Source organism: Nycticebus coucang, chromosome 7 (genome assembly GCF_027406575.1).
Source record: "Nycticebus coucang isolate mNycCou1 chromosome 7, mNycCou1.pri, whole genome shotgun sequence".
Classification (NCBI taxonomy): domain Eukaryota; kingdom Metazoa; phylum Chordata; class Mammalia; order Primates; family Lorisidae; genus Nycticebus; species Nycticebus coucang.
The window spans coordinates 115,759,199-115,779,173 of record NC_069786.1 but is presented as its reverse complement, the minus strand read 5'-3'; the positions used below and the strand labels follow the sequence as shown (position 1 = coordinate 115,779,173).

The 19,975-nt window shown below is 39.2% G+C and overlaps 1 protein-coding gene across 6 annotated transcripts in view; it reads left to right on the top strand.

Moving 5' to 3' along the window:
• USP37 (ubiquitin specific peptidase 37) overlaps positions 1-19,975 on the top strand; it is a 121,689-nt gene that overhangs the window by 45,973 nt on the left and 55,741 nt on the right. For all 6 annotated transcript variants that reach the window (XM_053597977.1, XM_053597980.1, XM_053597979.1 and 3 more), the window contains one exon: positions 2,782-2,866. In XM_053597977.1, coding sequence (XP_053453952.1) covers positions 2,782-2,866 — 85 coding nt within the window. The remainder of the gene's footprint in view (positions 1-2,781; positions 2,867-19,975) is intronic.

The following is a 19,975-nucleotide window of genomic DNA, read 5'->3' as shown; positions in this document are numbered from 1 at the left end:
TGAGAATTGTTATCAACTTCTTCCAACCTCCTGTTAAGGTTGCTGTTTTCACACAGTCACCAGTGTTATTAATGACATTTTGAATATTGAATCTTTTCCAGAAGGTTTTTAATTGACTTTGCCCAGATCCATCAAAGGAGTCTTTTTTGTGCCAGTTATAGACTAATGAAATTTATTTTTTAAATAAGAGGTGAAAGTTGAAATCATTCCTTAATCTGTGGACTGCAGAATGGATGTTGTGTTAAACATAGAAAACATTAATCTCCTTGTGTGTTTCCATCAGAACTTTTTGGTGACTAGGTGCTTTTTCAATGAGCAATAGTATTTTGAAAGGAATCTTTTCTTCTGAGCACTAGGTCTCAACAGTAGGCTTAAAACATCAGTAAATGGGCAGCGCTCATAGTTCAGTGGGTAGGATGCTGGCCACATATACCGAGACTGGCAGTTTCGAACCCGGCCTGGGCCTGCTAAAAAAACAATGACAACTGCATCAACAACAACAACAAAAATAGCCGGGCATTGTGTGGGCACCTGTAGTCCCATTTACTTGGGAGGCTGAGGCAAGAGAATCGCTTAAGCCCAAGAATTAGAGGTTGCTGTGAGCTGTGAGGCCCTGGCACTCTACCAGGGCCACAAAGTGAGACTCTATCTCAGTAACAAACAAACAACAACAAAAGACATTCAGTAAACATGTAAATGCTATAAACATATGTGCTCAAGTTTTGTTGTTCCATTTATAGAGCATGGGTAGGCAGGTAGATTTAGCATTTTTTTTTTTTAGAGACAGAGTCTTACTTTGTTGCCCATAGTAGAGTGCCATGGAGTCACAGCTCACAGCAACCTCCACCTCTTGGGCTTAGGCAGTTCTCTTGCCTCTGAGCCTCCTCAGTAGCTGGGACTACAGGTGCCCGCCACAACACCTGGCTATTTTTTTGTTGCAGTTTGGCCAGGGCCAGGTTTGAACCTGCCACCCTTAGTATGTGGGGCCAGCGCCCTACTCACTGAGCCACAGGTGCTGCCCAGATTTAGCATAATTCTTTTGTTTTTTTTTTTTTTTTTTTTGTAGAGACAGAGTCTCATTGTACCACCCTCGGTAGAGTGCCGTGGCGTCACACGGCTCACAGCAACCTCCAGCTCTTGGGCTTACGTGATTCTCTTGCCTCAGCCTCCCGTGCAGCTGTAGCATAATTCTTAAGGGCCCTGGGATTTCTTACTATGGTAAATGAATATTGGCTTCAACTTGAAATCACAAGCTGCATTACTTCCTAACACAAGTCAGTCTGTCCTTTGAAATTTTGAAGCCAGACATTGACTTCTTTTCTCTAGCTATGAAAATCTGACATAACATCTTCCACTATAAGGCTGCTTTGTCTGCATTGAAAATCTGTTATTTAATGTAACCCCTTCCATTAATTATCCTAGCTGGGGTGTTCTGAGTAATTTGCTGTATCTTCTGTATCAGCACTTTCTGTTTCACTTTCTGTTTCTGTACTTTATTTTATAGAAAAGGCTTCTTTCCTTAATTCTCATGAACTAGCCTCTGGTATCTTTTTACTATTCCTCTGCAGCTTCTTTACTTCTCTTAGCCTTCACAGAATGAAAGAGAGTTAGGTCCTTCCTTTGGATTGGGCTTTGGCTTAAGGGAATGCTATGGCCAGTTTGAAGTTCTACCTGGACCACTAAAGCTTTCTTCACATCAGCAACAAAACTGTTCTGCTTTATCATTCATAGGTTCAGTGAAGTAGCACTTTTATTTTCCTTCAGAGCTTAACCTTTGCATTCATAACTTGTTTAACTGGTGGAGAAAGCCTAACTCTTGGCCTAAAGTGAGAGATGTGCAACTCATTCACTTGAACACTTAGAGGTCATTGTAGAGTTATTAATTATCCTAATTTCAATATTGTGACTCAGGGAAAAGGGAGGCCCAGGAAGAGGGAGAGAGACAGGGGAACAGTTGATGGAGCAGTCAGAATACACTACATTTATCAGTTAAGTTTGCTGTCTTACTCAGGTGTGGTTTATGGTGCCCCAGAACAATTAACAAAGTAACATCAAAGATCACCAATTACAGATCATTATAACAGATGCATTACCAAAATGTGACACAGAGACAAAAAGTGAGCATATATTGTTGAAAAAAAAAAAAAACTGGGCACAGTGGCATGTGCCTGTAGTCAGAGCTAGTCAGAAGGCTGGGATAGGAGGATTGCTTGAGCCCAAGAGTTCTGGTCTATAATACACCATATTGATTGGATGGTCCTACTGAGTTTGGCATCAGTCTGGTGACCTCCAGGGAGCTGGAAACCACCAGATTGCCTAAGGAGGAGTGAACTGGCCCAGATCAGATACAGAGCAGCTCAAAATTCCTGTGCTGATCAATATTGAGATCAGGCCTGTGAATAGCCACTGCATTTCAGCCTTTTACCTCATCTCAAAAAAAAAAAAAAAAAGGAAAGGAAAAAATGGTATTGATTGATTTGCTGAAACTGGGATTGTTACAGACCTTCAATTTGTAAAACTGTAATATCTGCAAAGCTCAATAAAGTAAAACATAGTAAAACAATGTTTGCTTGTATTGCTTCAATTAAGAAAAGGAGAAAAAAGAAATATAAAGTGGCCCAGTGTGTAATTTTATTTTTGAATGAACATGAATGGTTGATGGAGGCATTACATTTTTTCTTTGTTCATTTGTTTTGTTTGCTTAATTTCTGTTAAATCATAACTACATTTATGGGGTACAATGTAATGATTTGATATACAATGTGTTCATTTGTTTTATAGGGCTTTTACCTTTGCAGTCATCATCCTTTTATGGTAGCAGAACTGGATCCAAGGACTACTCATCTGGTGTCACTAACTTAGACAGGTAAACATTGGTTATGTGCTTTGTGAAAGACTTATGAAACTCTTGTTTTCAGAATATCGCATGATTGAATAGGCTGTGCATTGTCCTATATTTGATATACCAATTTAAAATAACAAAGTTGATGACAATTATAGAATCATAATATTTTAGGTAGAAAGTACTCTAGAAATGTTTTGGTTTGATCGCCCTCTTTTTTTTTTTTAATTTTTTATCAAATGAGTAAACTAAGGTCTAGGAAGATTTGTCCTGAGACCACAGTTTGTGACTGTCAGTGCTATCAGGTTCTAGACCAGTATATTTTCCATTATACTAAGTGATGAACACACTAATGTCTCTCCCCTGAGACATTTTCATGTTGTCTTTGTTGCCTATGTATTTGTTAAGAAAAATCATTAGCAAAGAAATTGTAAAAGTATATTCAAAAATCTAAGTATTTTAAAAATTCCTTCATGTAGCTAATAAGCACATGTGGTAGAAAATTAAAAAGATAATGTATGTATGCAATGAAAAGGAGATCTGTTTCTCTTTCCTACTTCCTAGTTTTATTTTGCCCGTTTTAGAAGCATCCATTGTTACCAGTATTTTTCCAGGGTTATTCTCTGTATGGAAATACATTTTGATAGTTTTTATCAAATGAGCATGTGGTAGGATTAAAAGCAGAGAATTAATAAAATATTAAACAATACAAAGTATAGGAATGGAGAAGAGTACAGGGAAATTGAAACATTTGAAGTTCCTTTTCTTGTTTGAGAGGAAGCCACAGTTAAGTAGACACATTAAAAGGTACAAATGACTTCCATTCTGGACAAGATAGAGTAACGGGGACTGGATTTACCTTCCTTCTTGCAATGGCTAATAACCTGAACAAAATATATGAAACAATGGTTCTCAAGACATTGGACATCAGGTAGTAAGGGACAGTGATCTATAAGAGATGGGAAACAAATGACTGTACAACTCACTTCTTGGAAAGTTCCCAAGCCACAGCACAAGGTGGTGGTGAAAGGTGGGGGGGAAGGAGGGGACTAGGCAGAACCCTGTTCTCTTCCTGAGTTGAAGAAATGGAGCTAGTATACTAGATGTGAAAGCTTCATGGAGAAAAAAATTGCAGAGATCTCAAGAGAGTCTTTCAGGAGTATTCAGTTGAGTGCTGATCAGCATGTGTGGGTTAGGAAAGTAGCCACAGTTAGGGGAGGAACCACTCAGAATGATCTAAGGACACTTGGAGTTCAATGAGTTATGCATAGTTTGTTCCTGACAACAGCAAACAAGTATACTTGTTAGGAAGGAAGAACTATCCCTTGAGTTATTGCTGCTGTGGTTCAACATAACAGATATTAAAAGTAAAACCCAAAAAGATTAAACTGTTTCCAGGTAACTTAACCAGGTAACATTGTAGAACAAAATTTAAGAATTTTCATAGATACCAGAAATACACATTATCTGTCAAGGTAAAAATCACCTGGCATCCAAGAAAACATTACGAGGCAAACAGGAAAAAAAAAATCCTTGAGAAAAATCAAGCACTGAATCAGAGATGACAAATTATAAAATTAGTAGATAAGGATATTAAGACAGTTATTAAAACAGTATTTCAACTTTTCAAAAAGATAGAGGAAAGATTGACTACATGGACTAGAGACATGGAAGATACGTTGTTTAAAAATTAAAATTCTGGGGCCGTGCCTGTGGCTTAGTGAGTAGGGTGCCGGCCCCATATATGGAGGGTGGCAGGTTCAAACCCGACCCCGGGCAAACTGCAACAACAACAACAAAAAAATAGCTGGGCTTTGTGGTGGGCAGGTACCTGTAGTCCCAGCTACTCAGGAGGCTGAGGCAAGAGAATCGCCTAAACCCAAGAGCTGGAGGTTGCTGTGAGCTGTGATGCAATGGCACTCTACCGAGAGCAACAAAGTGAGACTCTGTCTCAAAAAGAAAAAAAAAAAAAATTAAATTCTGGAGATGAAACCTACAGTGTGATTTGAAAAATACATTGTATAGTACTAAACAGCAGATTAGATATTGCAAAAGAGTAGTGGATTTAAAGACAATAGAAACCATCCAGTATGAAGCAGAGGGTAAAAAAAGGCTAAGAAAAATTAGCAGAGTATCCATCAGCTAAGGAGCAATTTAAGGTGACCAAATATATGTGTACTTTAGTGTCCCTAAAGGAAAGGAGAAAAAAGGTAGGACAAAAAAAAATTTGAAGTATAGATGATCTTACACTTAAGATGGTTCAATGATTTTTTCACTTTGCATCCTAAGCTAAATCATCATAAGTCCAGGTGTTCCTCCACTTTGGATACGGATATGACACATCTTGTATCCCTCTCCTAAGAGGAGGAATACCTTGACTTATGATGTTTAATTTAGGATTTTTCAACTTTATTATGGGTTTTATTGGGTATTAAATTTATTTTTTACTTAACAGTATTTTCACCTTCGATAGATTTATCAGGATATAATGGAGGATCATCTGTAATGGCTAGAAGTTTTTCAAGTTTGATAAATACTATGAAACCACAGATGAAAGAAGCTTAATGAAACATAAAACTGCAGCAAGTACATTATGGTTAAAATGCATAGGACCAGGCTGGGTGCAGTAACTCAAACCTGTAATCCCAGCACTTTGGGAGGCCAAACCAGGAGGATCTCTTGAGGCTCGGAGTTTGAGATCAACCTGGATAACACAATAAGACCCCCATCTCTATCAAAAAATTTTCTTTTAAATTAACTGGCTGTAGTGGTGACATATGCCTGTGATCCTTGCTACTCAGGAGGCTAAGGTGGAAGGATCACTTGAGTCCAGGAATTGGAGGCTACAGTGAGCTATGACTAGACAACAGCATTGCAGCCTAGGTGACAGAGTGAGAACCTGACTCTAAAAAACAAAAAGAATAAACAAGTCCAAAAAGGGCTTAAAATCAGTGATAAAGAGAAAGATGATAGAGGAAAAAAAGATGCATTAAGTACAGAGGAACAAAAATAAGGATGGACATTAGATTTCTCATTGGAAGCAATATAGGCTAGTAGACAATGGCACATCTTTTTATTATTTTTTTTTGTAGAGACAGAGTTTCACTTTATTGCCCACGGTAGAGTGCCGTGGCATCACACAGCTCACAGCAACCTCCCACTCCTGGGTTTAGACGATTCCCTTGCCTCAGCTTCCCCAGTAGCTGGGACTACAGGCCTGCCACAACGCCTGGCTATTTTTTTGTTGCAGTTTGGCTGGGGCTGGGTTTGAACCCGCCACCCTTGGTATATGTGGGGCTGGGGCCCTGCCCACTGAGCCACAGGCACTGCCTACAGTGGCACATCTTTCATTACAAGGAAGAAAAAAATCAGCCTTGAATTCTTTATCCAGATTTGATGAGGCATAATTTTAAGATGGTCAAGGGAGCCATCTTGATCTTTTTCCTATGAGTTACTCCTATGATTATATTAATCAGAAAGGGAGATATCTGAGTGGGGCCAGTCTAATCATGCCCTTTAAAAGTGGAGTGTTTTCTCTAATGATTGCAGAAGATGAATTCGGAGAATTTGAAACATGAAATAGACTCAGTGTACCATTGATAGCTTTGAGTGTGGAAGGGGCCACATGTCAGGGAAAACAGCCTCTAAATAGAGCAGCCCTTGGCTGATAACCTACAGGGAAATCAGATCTCAGTTTTTCAGCCATGGGGAACTGAATTCTGCCAATATCTTGAGTGAGCTTGAGAGTGAATTCTTCCCACCAACCTCCAAATTAGAGCCCTGCCCAGCCAATTGACACCTTGATTTCAGTCTGTGGAACCCTAAGCAAAGAATGCATCTGAACCTGTCTGGACTTCTGACCAGACTGGTTTATAACACTCTTCTTATCTGAGATAAGAGATGAGATGGTACAAGCCACTACATTTATAGTAATTTGTTATTTGGAAATAGAAAATTGATGTGTATTTTGGTACCTAGAAGTAAAGTGCAGTTATAACAAATACCTAAAAATGTGCAAGTAGGTGTGGCACTGAATAGTAATCTGAGTCTAGGAGGGGAGGTGTTTGAGAATTTTGAGGAGCATGATAAATTGCTTTGAAAGGCATGTTAGTAGAAATGTGGACATTGAGAACATGTTAGTAGAAATGTGGACATTGAGAACACTCTATGAATGCTCAGAAGAAAGTGAGGAATGTGCTTTTGGCAACTGGAGGAAGGGGACTCTTGTTATTTAGTGGCAGAAAGCATAATGGGATTGTCTCCTACAACAAAATAAGGATGACATTAGATTTCTCAATGGAAACACTACAAGCTAGCAGATAATGAAAATATTTTTCAAAACTTAAGTGAAATAAAGACTTTTTCAGTCACAGAAAAACTATAAAAATTTATATCACCAATACCAGATAAAAACCTAGTTACATAAAGGACTGGAAAACAGAAGCACCCGAAATGGTAACATGGGTAAATATAAAGATGTTTAAGTAATTAGAGAAAACATCTTTTTTCTGATTACTTAAACATCTTTAAAAGATTACTGTCTAAAGTAAAAATTATAAAAATGTCAGAGTAAAACTATAACAAGGCTAGACACAGTGGCTAATGCTTGTAATACTAGCATTCTGGGAGGCCAAGACAGTATGACATTAGATTTCTCATTGGAAACACTCAAGTCATTACTTGAGCTCAGGAATTCGAGACCAGCCCAAGCAAGAGCAAGACCCTGTCTCTATTAAAAACAAAGAATGAGGGCGGCGCCTGTGGCTCAGTCGGTAAGGTGCCAGCCCCATATACCGAGGGTGGCGGGTTCAAACCTGGCCCCGGCCAAACTGCAACCAAAAAATAGCCGGGCGTTGTGGCAGGTGCCTGTAGTCCCAGCTACTTGGGAGGCTGAGGCAAGAGAATCACTTAAGCCCAGGAGTTGGAGGTTGCTGTGAGCTGTGTAAGGCCACGGCACTCTACCGAGGGCCATAAAGTGAGACTCTGTCTCTACAAAAAAAAAAAAAAACAACAAAGAATGCCAGGCGGTGCCTGTAGCTCAATGGGTAGGGCACCGGCCACATACACCGAGGCTGGCGGGTTCAAACCAGGCCAGGTTAACAACAATGACAACTGCAACAAAAAAATAGCTGGGCGTTGTGGCAGGCACCTGTAGTCCCAGCTACTTGGGAGGCTGAGGCAAGAGAATCACTTAAGCCCAAGAGTTTGAGGTTGCTGTGAGCTGTGACACAATAGCACTCTACCGAGAGCAACATAGTGAGACTCTGTCTCAATAAATAAATAAAGTATGACAAAAAGAACATAAGGAGTGGGAAGGGAGAAATGAAGTAAACTCTTGTCATGTTTATACACTAATATCCTACCACAATTCCTAAAATAAGCAGTTTTAGCTAACAAGACAGAAAGGTAATAAAATTGAATTATAAGAAAAAAGTCAAAAAGCAGAGAAAAAGAAAAAGGGGAATCAAGAACCAAATAACAGGGTGCCACCTGTGGCTCAGTGAATAGGGTGCCAGCCCCATATACCCAGGGTGGCAGGTTCAACCCAGCCCCGGCCAAACTGCAACAACAAAAAAAATAGCCAGGCATGGGGTGGGCACCTGTAGTCCCAACTGCTCGGGAGGCGAGGCAAGAGACTCGCTTAAGCCCAAGAGCTGGAGGTTGCTGTGAGCTGTGAAACTACGGCACTCTACCGAGGGTGACAAAATGAGACTCTGTCTCTTTAAACAAACAAACAAAAAAGAACAGTGTTTTCAGTCTTTTTGATCTCATGGCACACTTTAAACACTTGAACCTATAATCTCTGTGGAACACTTAAATTATGTTGATCAAAACAAAAAGAGTACAAAGAGAATATATTCATTGTGTTTTGAACTTCTTTTGAAAATAATTTAATTAACTATCTTTAAAAATTTTCAGGGCATACCAAAGATCCTCTGAAAGCAAAACAGTTAAAAATCACTGACTTAGAATAAGGAATATTAAAGTTGTAATGCCCTTAGACATACAGAAGTTTCATATTTTGAAGTTCATTGTGTCTTTTTTGTTGCTTATGATTTTGGTGTCACCTAAGAATTCATTGCCAGTCAAGGTCAAGACAATTTACCCATATACTTCAGATTTGGGGGATTTTGGAATGTTTATATTATATTCATCAATTGAGCATCCCTTATCCCAAAATCCAAAATGTTCCAATGAGCATTTCCATTGAGTGTCATGTCATTGTTGAAAAAGTTTTGAATTTTGGAACATTTTTGTTTTGGCATTTTCAGATTAGGAATACTCAACCTTTATTAAGAAAGTGAAAAGCCAGCCTATAGCATGGGAGGAAGTATGTCTGGTAAGGGTCTGTTATTCTGAATATATTAAAAAACTCAGAACCCAATAACAGAAAGATAACTGAGTTTTAAAAAGGGGGTGGTGGTTCATGCCTGTAAACCTGGGAGGCTGAGGTGGGTGGAGTGCCTTAGCAAGAGGGAGACCCCCATCTCTAAAACATAATAGCCCAGCATTGTGGTGGGCACCTGTAGTCCCAGCTACCAAGGGTAACAAAATGAGACTCTATTTCCAAAAATAAAAAAGGGCAAAGGATCTGAATAGACATTTCTTCAAAGAGAAATCCTGTATAAATAACCAACAAGTGTGTGAAGAGATATTTTCATCCTTTAGGGAATGCAAATCAATGAGATGCCACTCCACGTTCACTGGCTATCATTTGTGTGTGTGTGTGTGTGTGTATAAAAAGGTGTTGACAGAATGTGAAGAAATTGGAACCCTTGTACATTGCTGGTGGGAATTGGGATCGTGATTGATTCAATGATTCCTGAAATAGTTTGGTGGTTTCTCAAAAAGTTAAACATACAGTTACCATATGACCCAGCAATTTTGCTTATATATATATATATACACACACACACATATATATCTCCAAAAGAATAGAATACAGACATTCAAATAAGTACTTATACATGAACATTAATAACATCACTGTTCACAATGCCAAAAAATAAGAGCAACCCAAATGTCCATCAACTGATGAGTAGATAAACAAATTATTGTATATACATTCAAAGAAATACTATTCAACCATTAAAAGGGAATGAGCTACTGATACCATGCTATGATGTGAGTGAAGCTTGAAAACATGCCAAGTAAAAGAAGCCAAACACAAATATCCACATATTATATGACTTTATTCTTAGGAAATTCCAGAATCTTTAGAGTTAGAAGGTAGATAGTGATTGCTTATGGCTCGGGTAAGGTATGGGAGGATATGAGCTGGCATTGGTTAATGGATATGGGTTTCTTCTTGAGGTGTTGGAAAATGTTCTAAGGGCGGCACCTGTGGCTCAGTGACTAGGGCGCCAGCCCTAGCCAAACTGCAACAAAAAATAGCTGGGTGTTGTGGTGGGTGCCTGTAGTCCCCAGCTACTTGGGAGGCTAAGGCAAGAGAATCGCCTAAGCCCAAGAGCTAGAGGTTGCTGTGAGCTGTGATGCTACAGCATTCTACTGAGGGTGACAAAGTGAGACTCTGTCTCTTAAAAAAACGAAAAATGTTCTAAAATTGACTGATGTGATGGTTTAACAACTCTGTTAATATACTAAAAACCACTGAATTGTACACTGTAAATGGGTACATTGTATGATATGTGAATTATATCTTTGTAAAGCTGTTTTAGAAAAACATCAAGTGAAGTATCTTTACTTGCATCTAAAAATGTTGGAAAACAGTTTAAGTGAATCAGGAAGTATGAACACTTGACATTAATAAGAAATCACTTAATTTTTTAATATGTGATTTTTTGGTTATGTTTTTAAAGAAAGGATTTTTTTAGGAATGTATACTGTTGTAAATAAAATATTTTGTTTTTGATTCTTTATAAAATAATGTAGGGTAGGTATACAGATGAAATAAGATTACCCACATGTTGATTACCAGTTGAATCCTTAAATGAATGGGTTTTTTTCTCTTTAATTTTTAATTTTTTTTTTTTTTTTGAGACAGAGTCTCACTCCTATGCCCCGGGTAGAGTACTATGGCACCATAGCTCACAGCAACCTCGAACTCATGGGCTCAAGCTATCCTCTTGCTTCAGCCTCCCCAGTAGTTGGGACTACAGATGACTGCCACAGTGCTTGGCTAGTTTTTCTTTTAGTAGAGATAAGGGTCTGACTTTTGCTCAGGGTGGTCTCGAGCTCCTGAGCTCAAGCGACCCTCCCACCTTGGCTTCCCAAAGTGCTAGAAATTATAGGCGTGAGCCACTGTGCCCAGCCAGAAATGGGTAATTTTAATAGAAAATATTGTCTTTCCATTGGACTCAAAAGAATATAACTTTTAAAGAAATTTGAGAATTCAAATTCTTTCCCCTTACTTCTTATTAAGAGTTCCAAACTGAGAAGATTTGGGGGGTAGTTTTAACCAAATCATCATGGGGAAATAGGCAAATCTACATAACTAATTTAGGAATTTAATAAAACCTTGTAATAGCAGTATAGGAAGAGAAAAATATAGATCATTTTCCACATATGAACACAGAAAAACTTAAAATATTATAGTTGAATCCAATAGTGTATTATACATGCTACTCAGTAACTGAGTAGGGAATATCACAGAAGTGTAAAGTTAACATTAGACTTAATCCAAAAATCTGAAATTCAGAATGCTCAAAACCACTTTGGACTGTAATAGATTTTTAAAATAAGCATTTGATATTTATGGGCTCAGCGCCTGTAGCACAGTGGTTATGGTGCCAGCCACATACACTGATGCTGGAGGGTTCTGACCCTGCCTGGACCAGCTAAACAACAATGACAACTGCAACAACAACAACAACAAAAAAAAAAAAAAAAAAAGTTATCCATTTATGATACCTAATTTTAGTGTACTAGAAACAGGATTTTGTCATTAGTTAAATAAAAAGTTATCTACCCCAAACTTAAATGACATTACAATTAATCATGAAACTTTGACAAGCATTTCCTTTCTTTTTTTTTTAAAGGCTAAATCTCACGCTGTTGCCCTGGGTAAAGTGCCATGGCATCATCATAGCTCACAGCAACCTCCAACTCTTGGGTTCAAGTGATCTTCTCGCCTCAGTTTTTCTATTTTTGGTAGAGATGGGGTCTTACTCTTACTCAGGTTGGCCTCAAATTCCTGAGCTCAAGCAATCCACCAGCCTCGCCTCCCTTTGAAAATACTTCTCAAAATTTTACCGTTAATTGTAATGATTAATTGTAATCCTCACCTCCCAGAGTGCTAGGATTATAGACATGAGCCATTGCGCCTGCCCCTGAGAAGTATTTTTATCAGAGTCAAGAACAGGATGACATTATCGTGAAGTTCATAGCCAATGTAAATCAGACAACAAAATGAAATATAAAGGTTTGGGGATTAGAAAAGGAAAAACAGAATTGTCGTAATGTATAGACAGTATAATTTATTAAATATAAAACACTAAGAAGCATCAGAAATTATTAGAACAAATAAAAGTGCTCAATAAGGTTCCTATAACACAAGATCAACTTACAAAATGTAGAGTCTTCCTAAATTTGAACAATAATAAAGTTTTAAATGTAACAGAAAAGAACATACAATTTAAGTATCCCTAATTCAAAAATCTGAAATTCAAAATGCTCTAATGGGTATGACCTTTTATACATCATGCTGGTTTTGTTGTTGTTGTTATTGTTGTTTTGTTTTTGAGACAGTCTCACTTTGTCTCCTTGGGTAGAGTGCTATAGCATCATAGATCATAGCAGCTTCAGACTCCTGGGTTCCAGCCGATGATCCTCTGGCCTCAGCCTCCGTAGTAGCTGAGACGACAGGTGCTTACTAATGCCTGGCTAGTTTTTCAATTTTTGGTAGAGATGGGGTCTTGCCCTTGCTCAAGCTGGTCTTGAACTCCTGAGCTCAGGAGATCCACCCACCTCAGCCTCCCAGAGTGCTGGAATTATAGGCATGAGCCACTATGCCGGCTCAAAAATTTTCTAATTTTGGAAGATTTAGGATTTCAGGTTTATAGATGAGGGATGCTGAACCATAAGTATAATGCAAATACAGTATTCCAAAAATCTAAAACACTTCTGGTCACAAGCATTTCAGATAAGGCATACTTTTAACCTGTACTGTTTACAGGAGCTACAAAATCAACAGGTTTATAGGAATAAACCTAATAAATAAAATGTGTCACATGTTAATAGAGAAAAGGATAAAAAATTACCAAGGGGCATAAAGGAAGAAAGACTTGGTAAATTCTTAGACAATATGTGTGGATGGAAAAAGCAAAGAATAACCTTTCATCCCAAATTAATATAGCAAAATTGAAGATGGCTCCTGCTGAAGTCTCAAAAAATATGGCCAGGCACAGTGGTTCATGCTTATAATCCTGGCACTTGGGAGATGAAGCTGGGTGGATTGCCTGAGCTCACAAGTTTGAGACCAGCCTGAGTCAGAGTGAGACCTTATATCTAAAAATAGCTGGGTTTTGTGGTGGGTACCTGTGTTCCCAGCGACTTGGGAGGCTGAGGCAAGAAAATTACTGAAGCCCAAGAGTTTGAGGTTGCTGGAAGCTATGACGCCACAGCACTCTACCAAGGGGGACATAATGAGTCTCTGTCTCAAAAAAAAAAAAAAAAAAGGTACTTTATACAGGAACCAGAGAAAATGAATCTTAAACTGTGTTTCATCTAAGATCAAGGCAAATTTGAGAAATAAACTCTGTTTCAAAGAGTAAACTTATAGGCTCAGCACCCATAGCTCAGTGGATAGTGTGCTGGCCACATATACGGGGCTCGTGGGTTCGAACCCAGCCCTGGCCTGCTAACGACAACAATGACAACTACAACAAAAAAATAGTCGGGCATACTGGAGGGAGCCTGTAGTCCCAGCTACTTGGGAGCCTGAGGCAAGAGAATTGCTTAGGCCCAGGAGTTTGAGGTTGCTGTGAGCTGTGACACCACGCACTCTCCTGAAGGTGACATAGTAAGGCTCTGTCTCAAAAAAAAAAAGAATAAACTTACAAGACTAGCCAAGATAATTTTGAGAGACAGAGTTGTACGATGTCACCCTCCATAGAGTGTGGTAGCATCACAGCTCACAGCAACCTCAAACTCTTGGGCTTAAGGGATTCTCTTGCCTCAGCCTCCCAAGTAGCTGGGACTACAGGCGCCCACTTCAATGCCCGGCTTGTTGTTTTGTTGTCATTGTTGTTTGGCAGGCCTGGGCTGGATTCAAGCCCCTCAGCTCTGGTGTATGTGGCTGGTGCCCTGGCTGCAGAGCTACCGGCGCTGAGTCGAAAATTATAGTTTTCAAGTACATTGGCTGAACTGGAAGAGACTGCTGAGAGACCAAGCAGGCTTTTGAACATTCGCATGTATAAGAGGACAATTTGACTAGGACCTACCAATGCAGTGAGCCTGGTTGCATTACTTATGTTTCGTTGTGAGCTAAAGGGCTCCACCTGGGAGTAAGGGTGAACTAGTGAACTAGGAGTGATCCAGCCTTTCTGTGGGCCCAGAAATACAATTCTGGGGTTTTGTTTTGTCTTTCATTTCTTCATCAGACCATTTTAAATGACCACTTAAGAAAAAGGCAATTAATTTTAGTTATGGACTGAAAATTTTCTGTGGACCCCTTTTGGTAAGATTAAGAAAACCTCAGCACCAAAATCGGATTAAATAATCAGAAGTTACTAGTATCCTAGACGAGTGACAAAATAAAATGTACTAAAAATATTCTCTCTGGAGGAAAACATTATCCTATCCCTTGACATTTTTAAAATTCTAGGATGTAGGGCGGCGCCTGTGGCTCAGTGAGAAGGGCGCCAGCCCCATATGCCGAGGGTGGCGGGTTCAAACCCAGCCCCGGCCAAACTGCAACAAAAAAATAGCCGGGCATTGTGGCTGGTGCCTGTAGTCCCAGCTGCTCGGGAGGCTGAGGCAAGAGAATCGTGTAAGCCCAAAAGTTAGAGGTTGCTATGAGCCATGTGACACCACAGCACTCTACCCGAGGGTGGTACAGTGAGACTCTGTCTCTACAAAAAAAAAAATTCTAGGATGTACATTTTTTCACATTTAGTGTTTGAAATTAATTTACTGCTGGGAGGCAGTTGTAACTTAATTGTCTTTACACACCAATAGCGTGGTTGTCATTTCTGGTGGTGCTACTGGAAAACCATAGTCTTTCATTTCTTCCGTCAGACCATTTTAAATGACCACTTAAGAAAAAAGCAATGAGGGCGGCCCCTGTGGCTCAGTCAGTAAGGCGCCGGCCCCATATACCAAGGGTGGCGGGTTCAAACCCGGCCCCGGCCAAACTGCAACCAAAAAATAGCTGGGCGTTGTGGCGGGCGCCTGTAGTCCCAGCTACTTGGGAGGCTGAGGCAAGAGAATCGCTTAAGCCCAGGAGTTGGAGGTTGCTGTGAGCTGTGTGAGGCCACGGCACTCTACTGAGGGCCATAAAGTGAGACTCTGTCTCTACAAAAGAAAAAAGCAATGAATTTTAGTTATTGTCTGAAAATTTTCTGTGGACCCCTTTTGGTAAGATTAAGAAAACCTCAGCATCAAACCTTGTCAAATGAGTGTCATAGGTTTGAAAGAAAAGTCCCAGAGATATAAGGAAATACTATTTAGAAATGTAACATTACCTTTGTTTTTAGTAACACAGGCAGCAATATTGTCTGAAAGAACTGAAAATCTGTGGTCTTGAGTGGAAAAATGATTCAGAAGATTCAGTGAGTTATCAAAAATACTTTAACCAGTTTTACTTATTTCCTTTTTGCCTAAAAGCAGTATAATAAGAATATAAGTCTAGTTCTAAAAAAGCTTCTGGTGAGTAAGAAGTAAGAATTCTAAGCCATAGAAATTATGATGTACTTTGGTTGGTATTTTTTTTTTTTTTAGTGATACATAAATGATAGGTCTTATAATTGGTTCTATCTTATGTTTGATGAAATATTTGATGTCCAGGTATGTAAGAAGACAAGACAACTTGGATCCTTACTATAAGAAGTGGTTTAGATCATCAGTGAACCACAGGGCTCTAGATATTTGGAATTAATGAGCCAGAGATTATAAAAGAACAACATGACATCAAAGGAAAAAAATAAAATTTATGCAGAAATCATGAAACTATAACTTATCATAGATTTGAAAAGAATCAAATAGAAAATCCAGAAGTGAAAAATACAAAAATCAAAATTAAATCTTTTAAATTTTTTCACCGTATAAAACACAGTTTAGGTTGGAATTAGTGATCTGAAAGACTGGAAAAAATAGTACATATAGGGGAGGGTAAGAGGCATAATATAGTGAGAAGTTCTGATGTACCTCATTAAAGTCTATAAAGAGAGAAGGGATGGCTCAGTGCCAGCCACATACACCAAAGCTGGCAGGTTCGAACCCAGCCCAAACCAGCTAAACAACAATGACAACTGCAACAGAAAATAGCCGGGCATTGTGACGGGCCCCTGTAGTCCCAGCTACTTGGGAGGCTGAGGCAACAGAATCACTTGAGCCCAAGAGTTTGAGATTGCTGTGAGCAATGACACCACGGCACTCTACCGAGGGTGACATAGTAAGACTCTGTCTCAAAAATAAATAAATAAATAAAAATAAAAAAAGAGAGAAAGGGGCGATGGGCTAAGACATGGATTTGAAGTATTGGCTGAGAACTTTCCTAAAGTGATAAAATCAGACCATATTTAAGAAGCCAAATATATGCCAAGCAGGGTAAAGAAAAAACCCACCCATAGGCATGTCATAGTGAAACTAAAGATGAAGAGAAAATGTCAAAGGCAACCAGGAGAAAATATTGCCCTCAAAAGGAGCAAAAGTATCTGCTGGTCTTCTACAATAGCAGTTGTGGAAGCCGTAAGAGAATAGTAGAATGTGATCTTCAATATGCTGAAATAAAACAATTGAGAATTTTATTTGAAGGGAAAATATCCTGTGATTTCAGAATGAAGATGAAGTACCAGACAGACTAAAAACAGGTTACCCATGAATATGTACTAAGGAAATGGTTAGTTAAGGGTAGTTTTTCAGCTGATAGAAAGTGAATTCAATTAAAAGCTTGGAGCTAGGCTGGGTGCTGTGGCTCACACCTTTAATCCTAGTACTCTGGGAGGCCAAGATGGGTGGATTGCTTAAGCTCATGAGTTCAAGACTAGCCTGAGCAACAGTGACACAATGAAAAACTGAGGCAAGAGGATCTCTTTAGCCCAAGAGTTTAAGGTTGCTGTGAGCTGTAATGCCACAGCACTCTACCCAGGGTGTCAAAATGAAACTCTGTCAAAAAGAAGAAAAAAAGGGTTGGAGCTGCAGGAAAGAATGAAGAGCAACAAAATACAGTAGAAAGTCTGTAAGATGAGAGGGACTATAACAAACTGGTCAACATACAGAGGTGGTCAATAAGGAACTAGGCCTTAGTATATGTAGTACATGTCTGGCCTGTGAAAATTAGGTCAACTTAAGGAGGTGGTCAACTATGCAGGTTCTACTGTAGTTAATATATAATAAACTCTATTGTACAAAGTGATAGTAACATCTTGGGTTTAAATGACAACAGTAGAATATAAGCTAGAGGTGAAGAAGAACACAAAATAACTAAATGAAGTTAAATCGTACCTAGTTGTTTCATTGTCCAGGATCAAGATAAAAGAATCAGTAAGTTTAGACTTTCATCCATCAAAAATGTGCAAGTACACAAATAATAATACTCTAATTAGTAAATTTGTTTCTCACAGGGGTTTGGTACCTCATGTGTGTACTTGCATTAAGTAAGTAAAAATAATAAATAGATAAGTAGATAATAAGTAGATAATAAAATCCAGGCTTAACACTGTGAAAGAATGAAAAAAAAAAAAGGAGAGAGAGAGGACTAGTATGAACCCTGGGTGCTGGATTGGAATTACAGGTATCAGTAAAAACTCAGGATGTTTTATACACACACACACACGCACGTGCCTTTGGTGCCCAGACTCTAGTTTCTAACATAGTTAAATAAGAGAAACTACGACTCGTTGAACTAATGGTTGATTCCAGGACTGGGGCAGGGGAAAATGCAAAATGTGTCTATAACATCTTGTGGTGCCAGAAAATAAAGATGTGCAGAAGAAAGTCTGAGTAAATGTCCAAAGAACACAGGAGCCAACCAGAAGAGCCACCAGTGGCCAATACTAGAATAATTCTAGTTAAAAATAATGAATATATTGGATTAAAAACATAGGGAAAAAGTAAATATCCAGGAGTTTATACTAAAATGTATGAATGAACAGAGAATGGATAGCTTTCTCTTACAGAATTCCAATTAAGAATGTTAACAGAACCAGGACAGGCGCAGTGGCTCACACCTGTAATCCTAGCACTCTGAGAGGCCAAGGTTATGGGTGGACTGCCTGAGCTCAGGAGTTGGAGACTAGCCTAAGCAAGAGTGAGACCCTGTCTCTAAAAGTAGCCAGGTGTTGTGGTGGGCCTTGTAGTCCCAGCTACTCGGGAGGCTAAGGTAAGAGGATCATATTAGCCCAAGAGTTTGAGGTTGCTGTGAGCTATGACCCCATGACACTCTACCTAGGGTGACAAAGTAAGAGTCTGTCTCAAAAAGAAAAAAATATTGGCTCAGTGGTTAGGGCACTGGTCACGTACACTGGGGCTGGCGGGTTTGAACCTGGCCTGGGGCTGCTAAACAATAATAACTATAACAAAAAAAATAGCCAGCATTGTGGTGGGCACCTGTAGTCCCAGCTACTTGGAAGGCTGAGGCAAGAGAATTGCTGAAACCCGAGAGTTTGAGGTTGCTGTGAGCTGTGACTCTACGGCACTCTACCAAGGACACCAAAGAGAGACTCTGTCTCAAAAAAAAAAAGTTGAAGGATTGTGGGAATAAAAAGTTACCATTAGTGGGCGGCACCTGTGGTTCAGTGAGTAGGACGCCGGCCCCATATACTGAGGGTGGTGGGTTCAAACCCATCCCCGGCCAAACAATAAAAAAAATAGCGGGGTGTTGTGGTAGGCACCTGTAGTCCCAGGTACTCAGGAGGCTGTGGCAAAAGAATCTCCTAAGTCCAACAGCTGGAGGTTGCTGTGAGCTGTGACGCCATGGCACTCTACTGAGGGCAAAAAAATGAGACTCTATCTCTTAAAAAAAAACAAAAATTACCATTAGGCAAATACCATAGTAATAATTATAGACAAAATCCATCACTGGATGCTAAAATTAATGGACAAAAGTTTGATGAGAAACAAGGTATTTGTATAGTCTCCTAGATTTTTTTTTTTTTTTTTTTTTTTGGAGACAGAGTCTCACTATGTTGCTCTGGGTATAGTGCTGTGGCAGCACAGCTCACAGCAACCTCAAACTCTTAGGCCTAAGCAATTCTTTTGCTTCAGCCTCCCAAGGAGCTGGGACTACAGGTGCCTGGCACAATGCCTGGCTATTTTTTTTGTTGCAGATGTCATTATTGTATAGCTGGCTTGGGCCAGGTTTGAACCCGCCAGCCTCAGTGTATGTGGCCGGTGCCATAACCACTGTGCTATGGGTGCCAAGTCATATATTTTTTAATTGCAAAAGAAAAAATAGTAACTTCACAGTGGAGAGACCCAGCAGATATTACCTTAACCAAGTAATCAAAATTAACATCACCAATAATAGGATATTATCATGCACTCTATGATATGATGCACTGAAGAGTTCAGGTCATCGCTTCTCTGTCATTCTTCCCAATTGCATAATTCAATCTACTCATAAGCCATCAAACTCAGAGTAAAGAAGATTCAATAAAATACTTGACCAGTACTCTTCAAAAGTGTCAAAGTCATAAGAAAACAAACACAAGGAACTGTCATAGTTTGAAGAATAAGAAAACATGACAGCCACTTGTACTGTTGGACCCTGGACTAGAAAAAGGACTTTAATGGAAACATTGGTGAAATTTGAATAGTATATGTAGCTTAGTAGTTGATAATATGCATCATTATTAATCTCTTGGTTTTGCTAACTGTACTATGGTTATATTAGGGGAAGCTTGGCGAAGGCCATTCTCTGTATTATTCTTCAAATTTTCTGTAAATAATACTCTTTCAACATTAAAAGTGAGGGGGTAGACGAATCATGGTGTATCCATACAATGGAATACT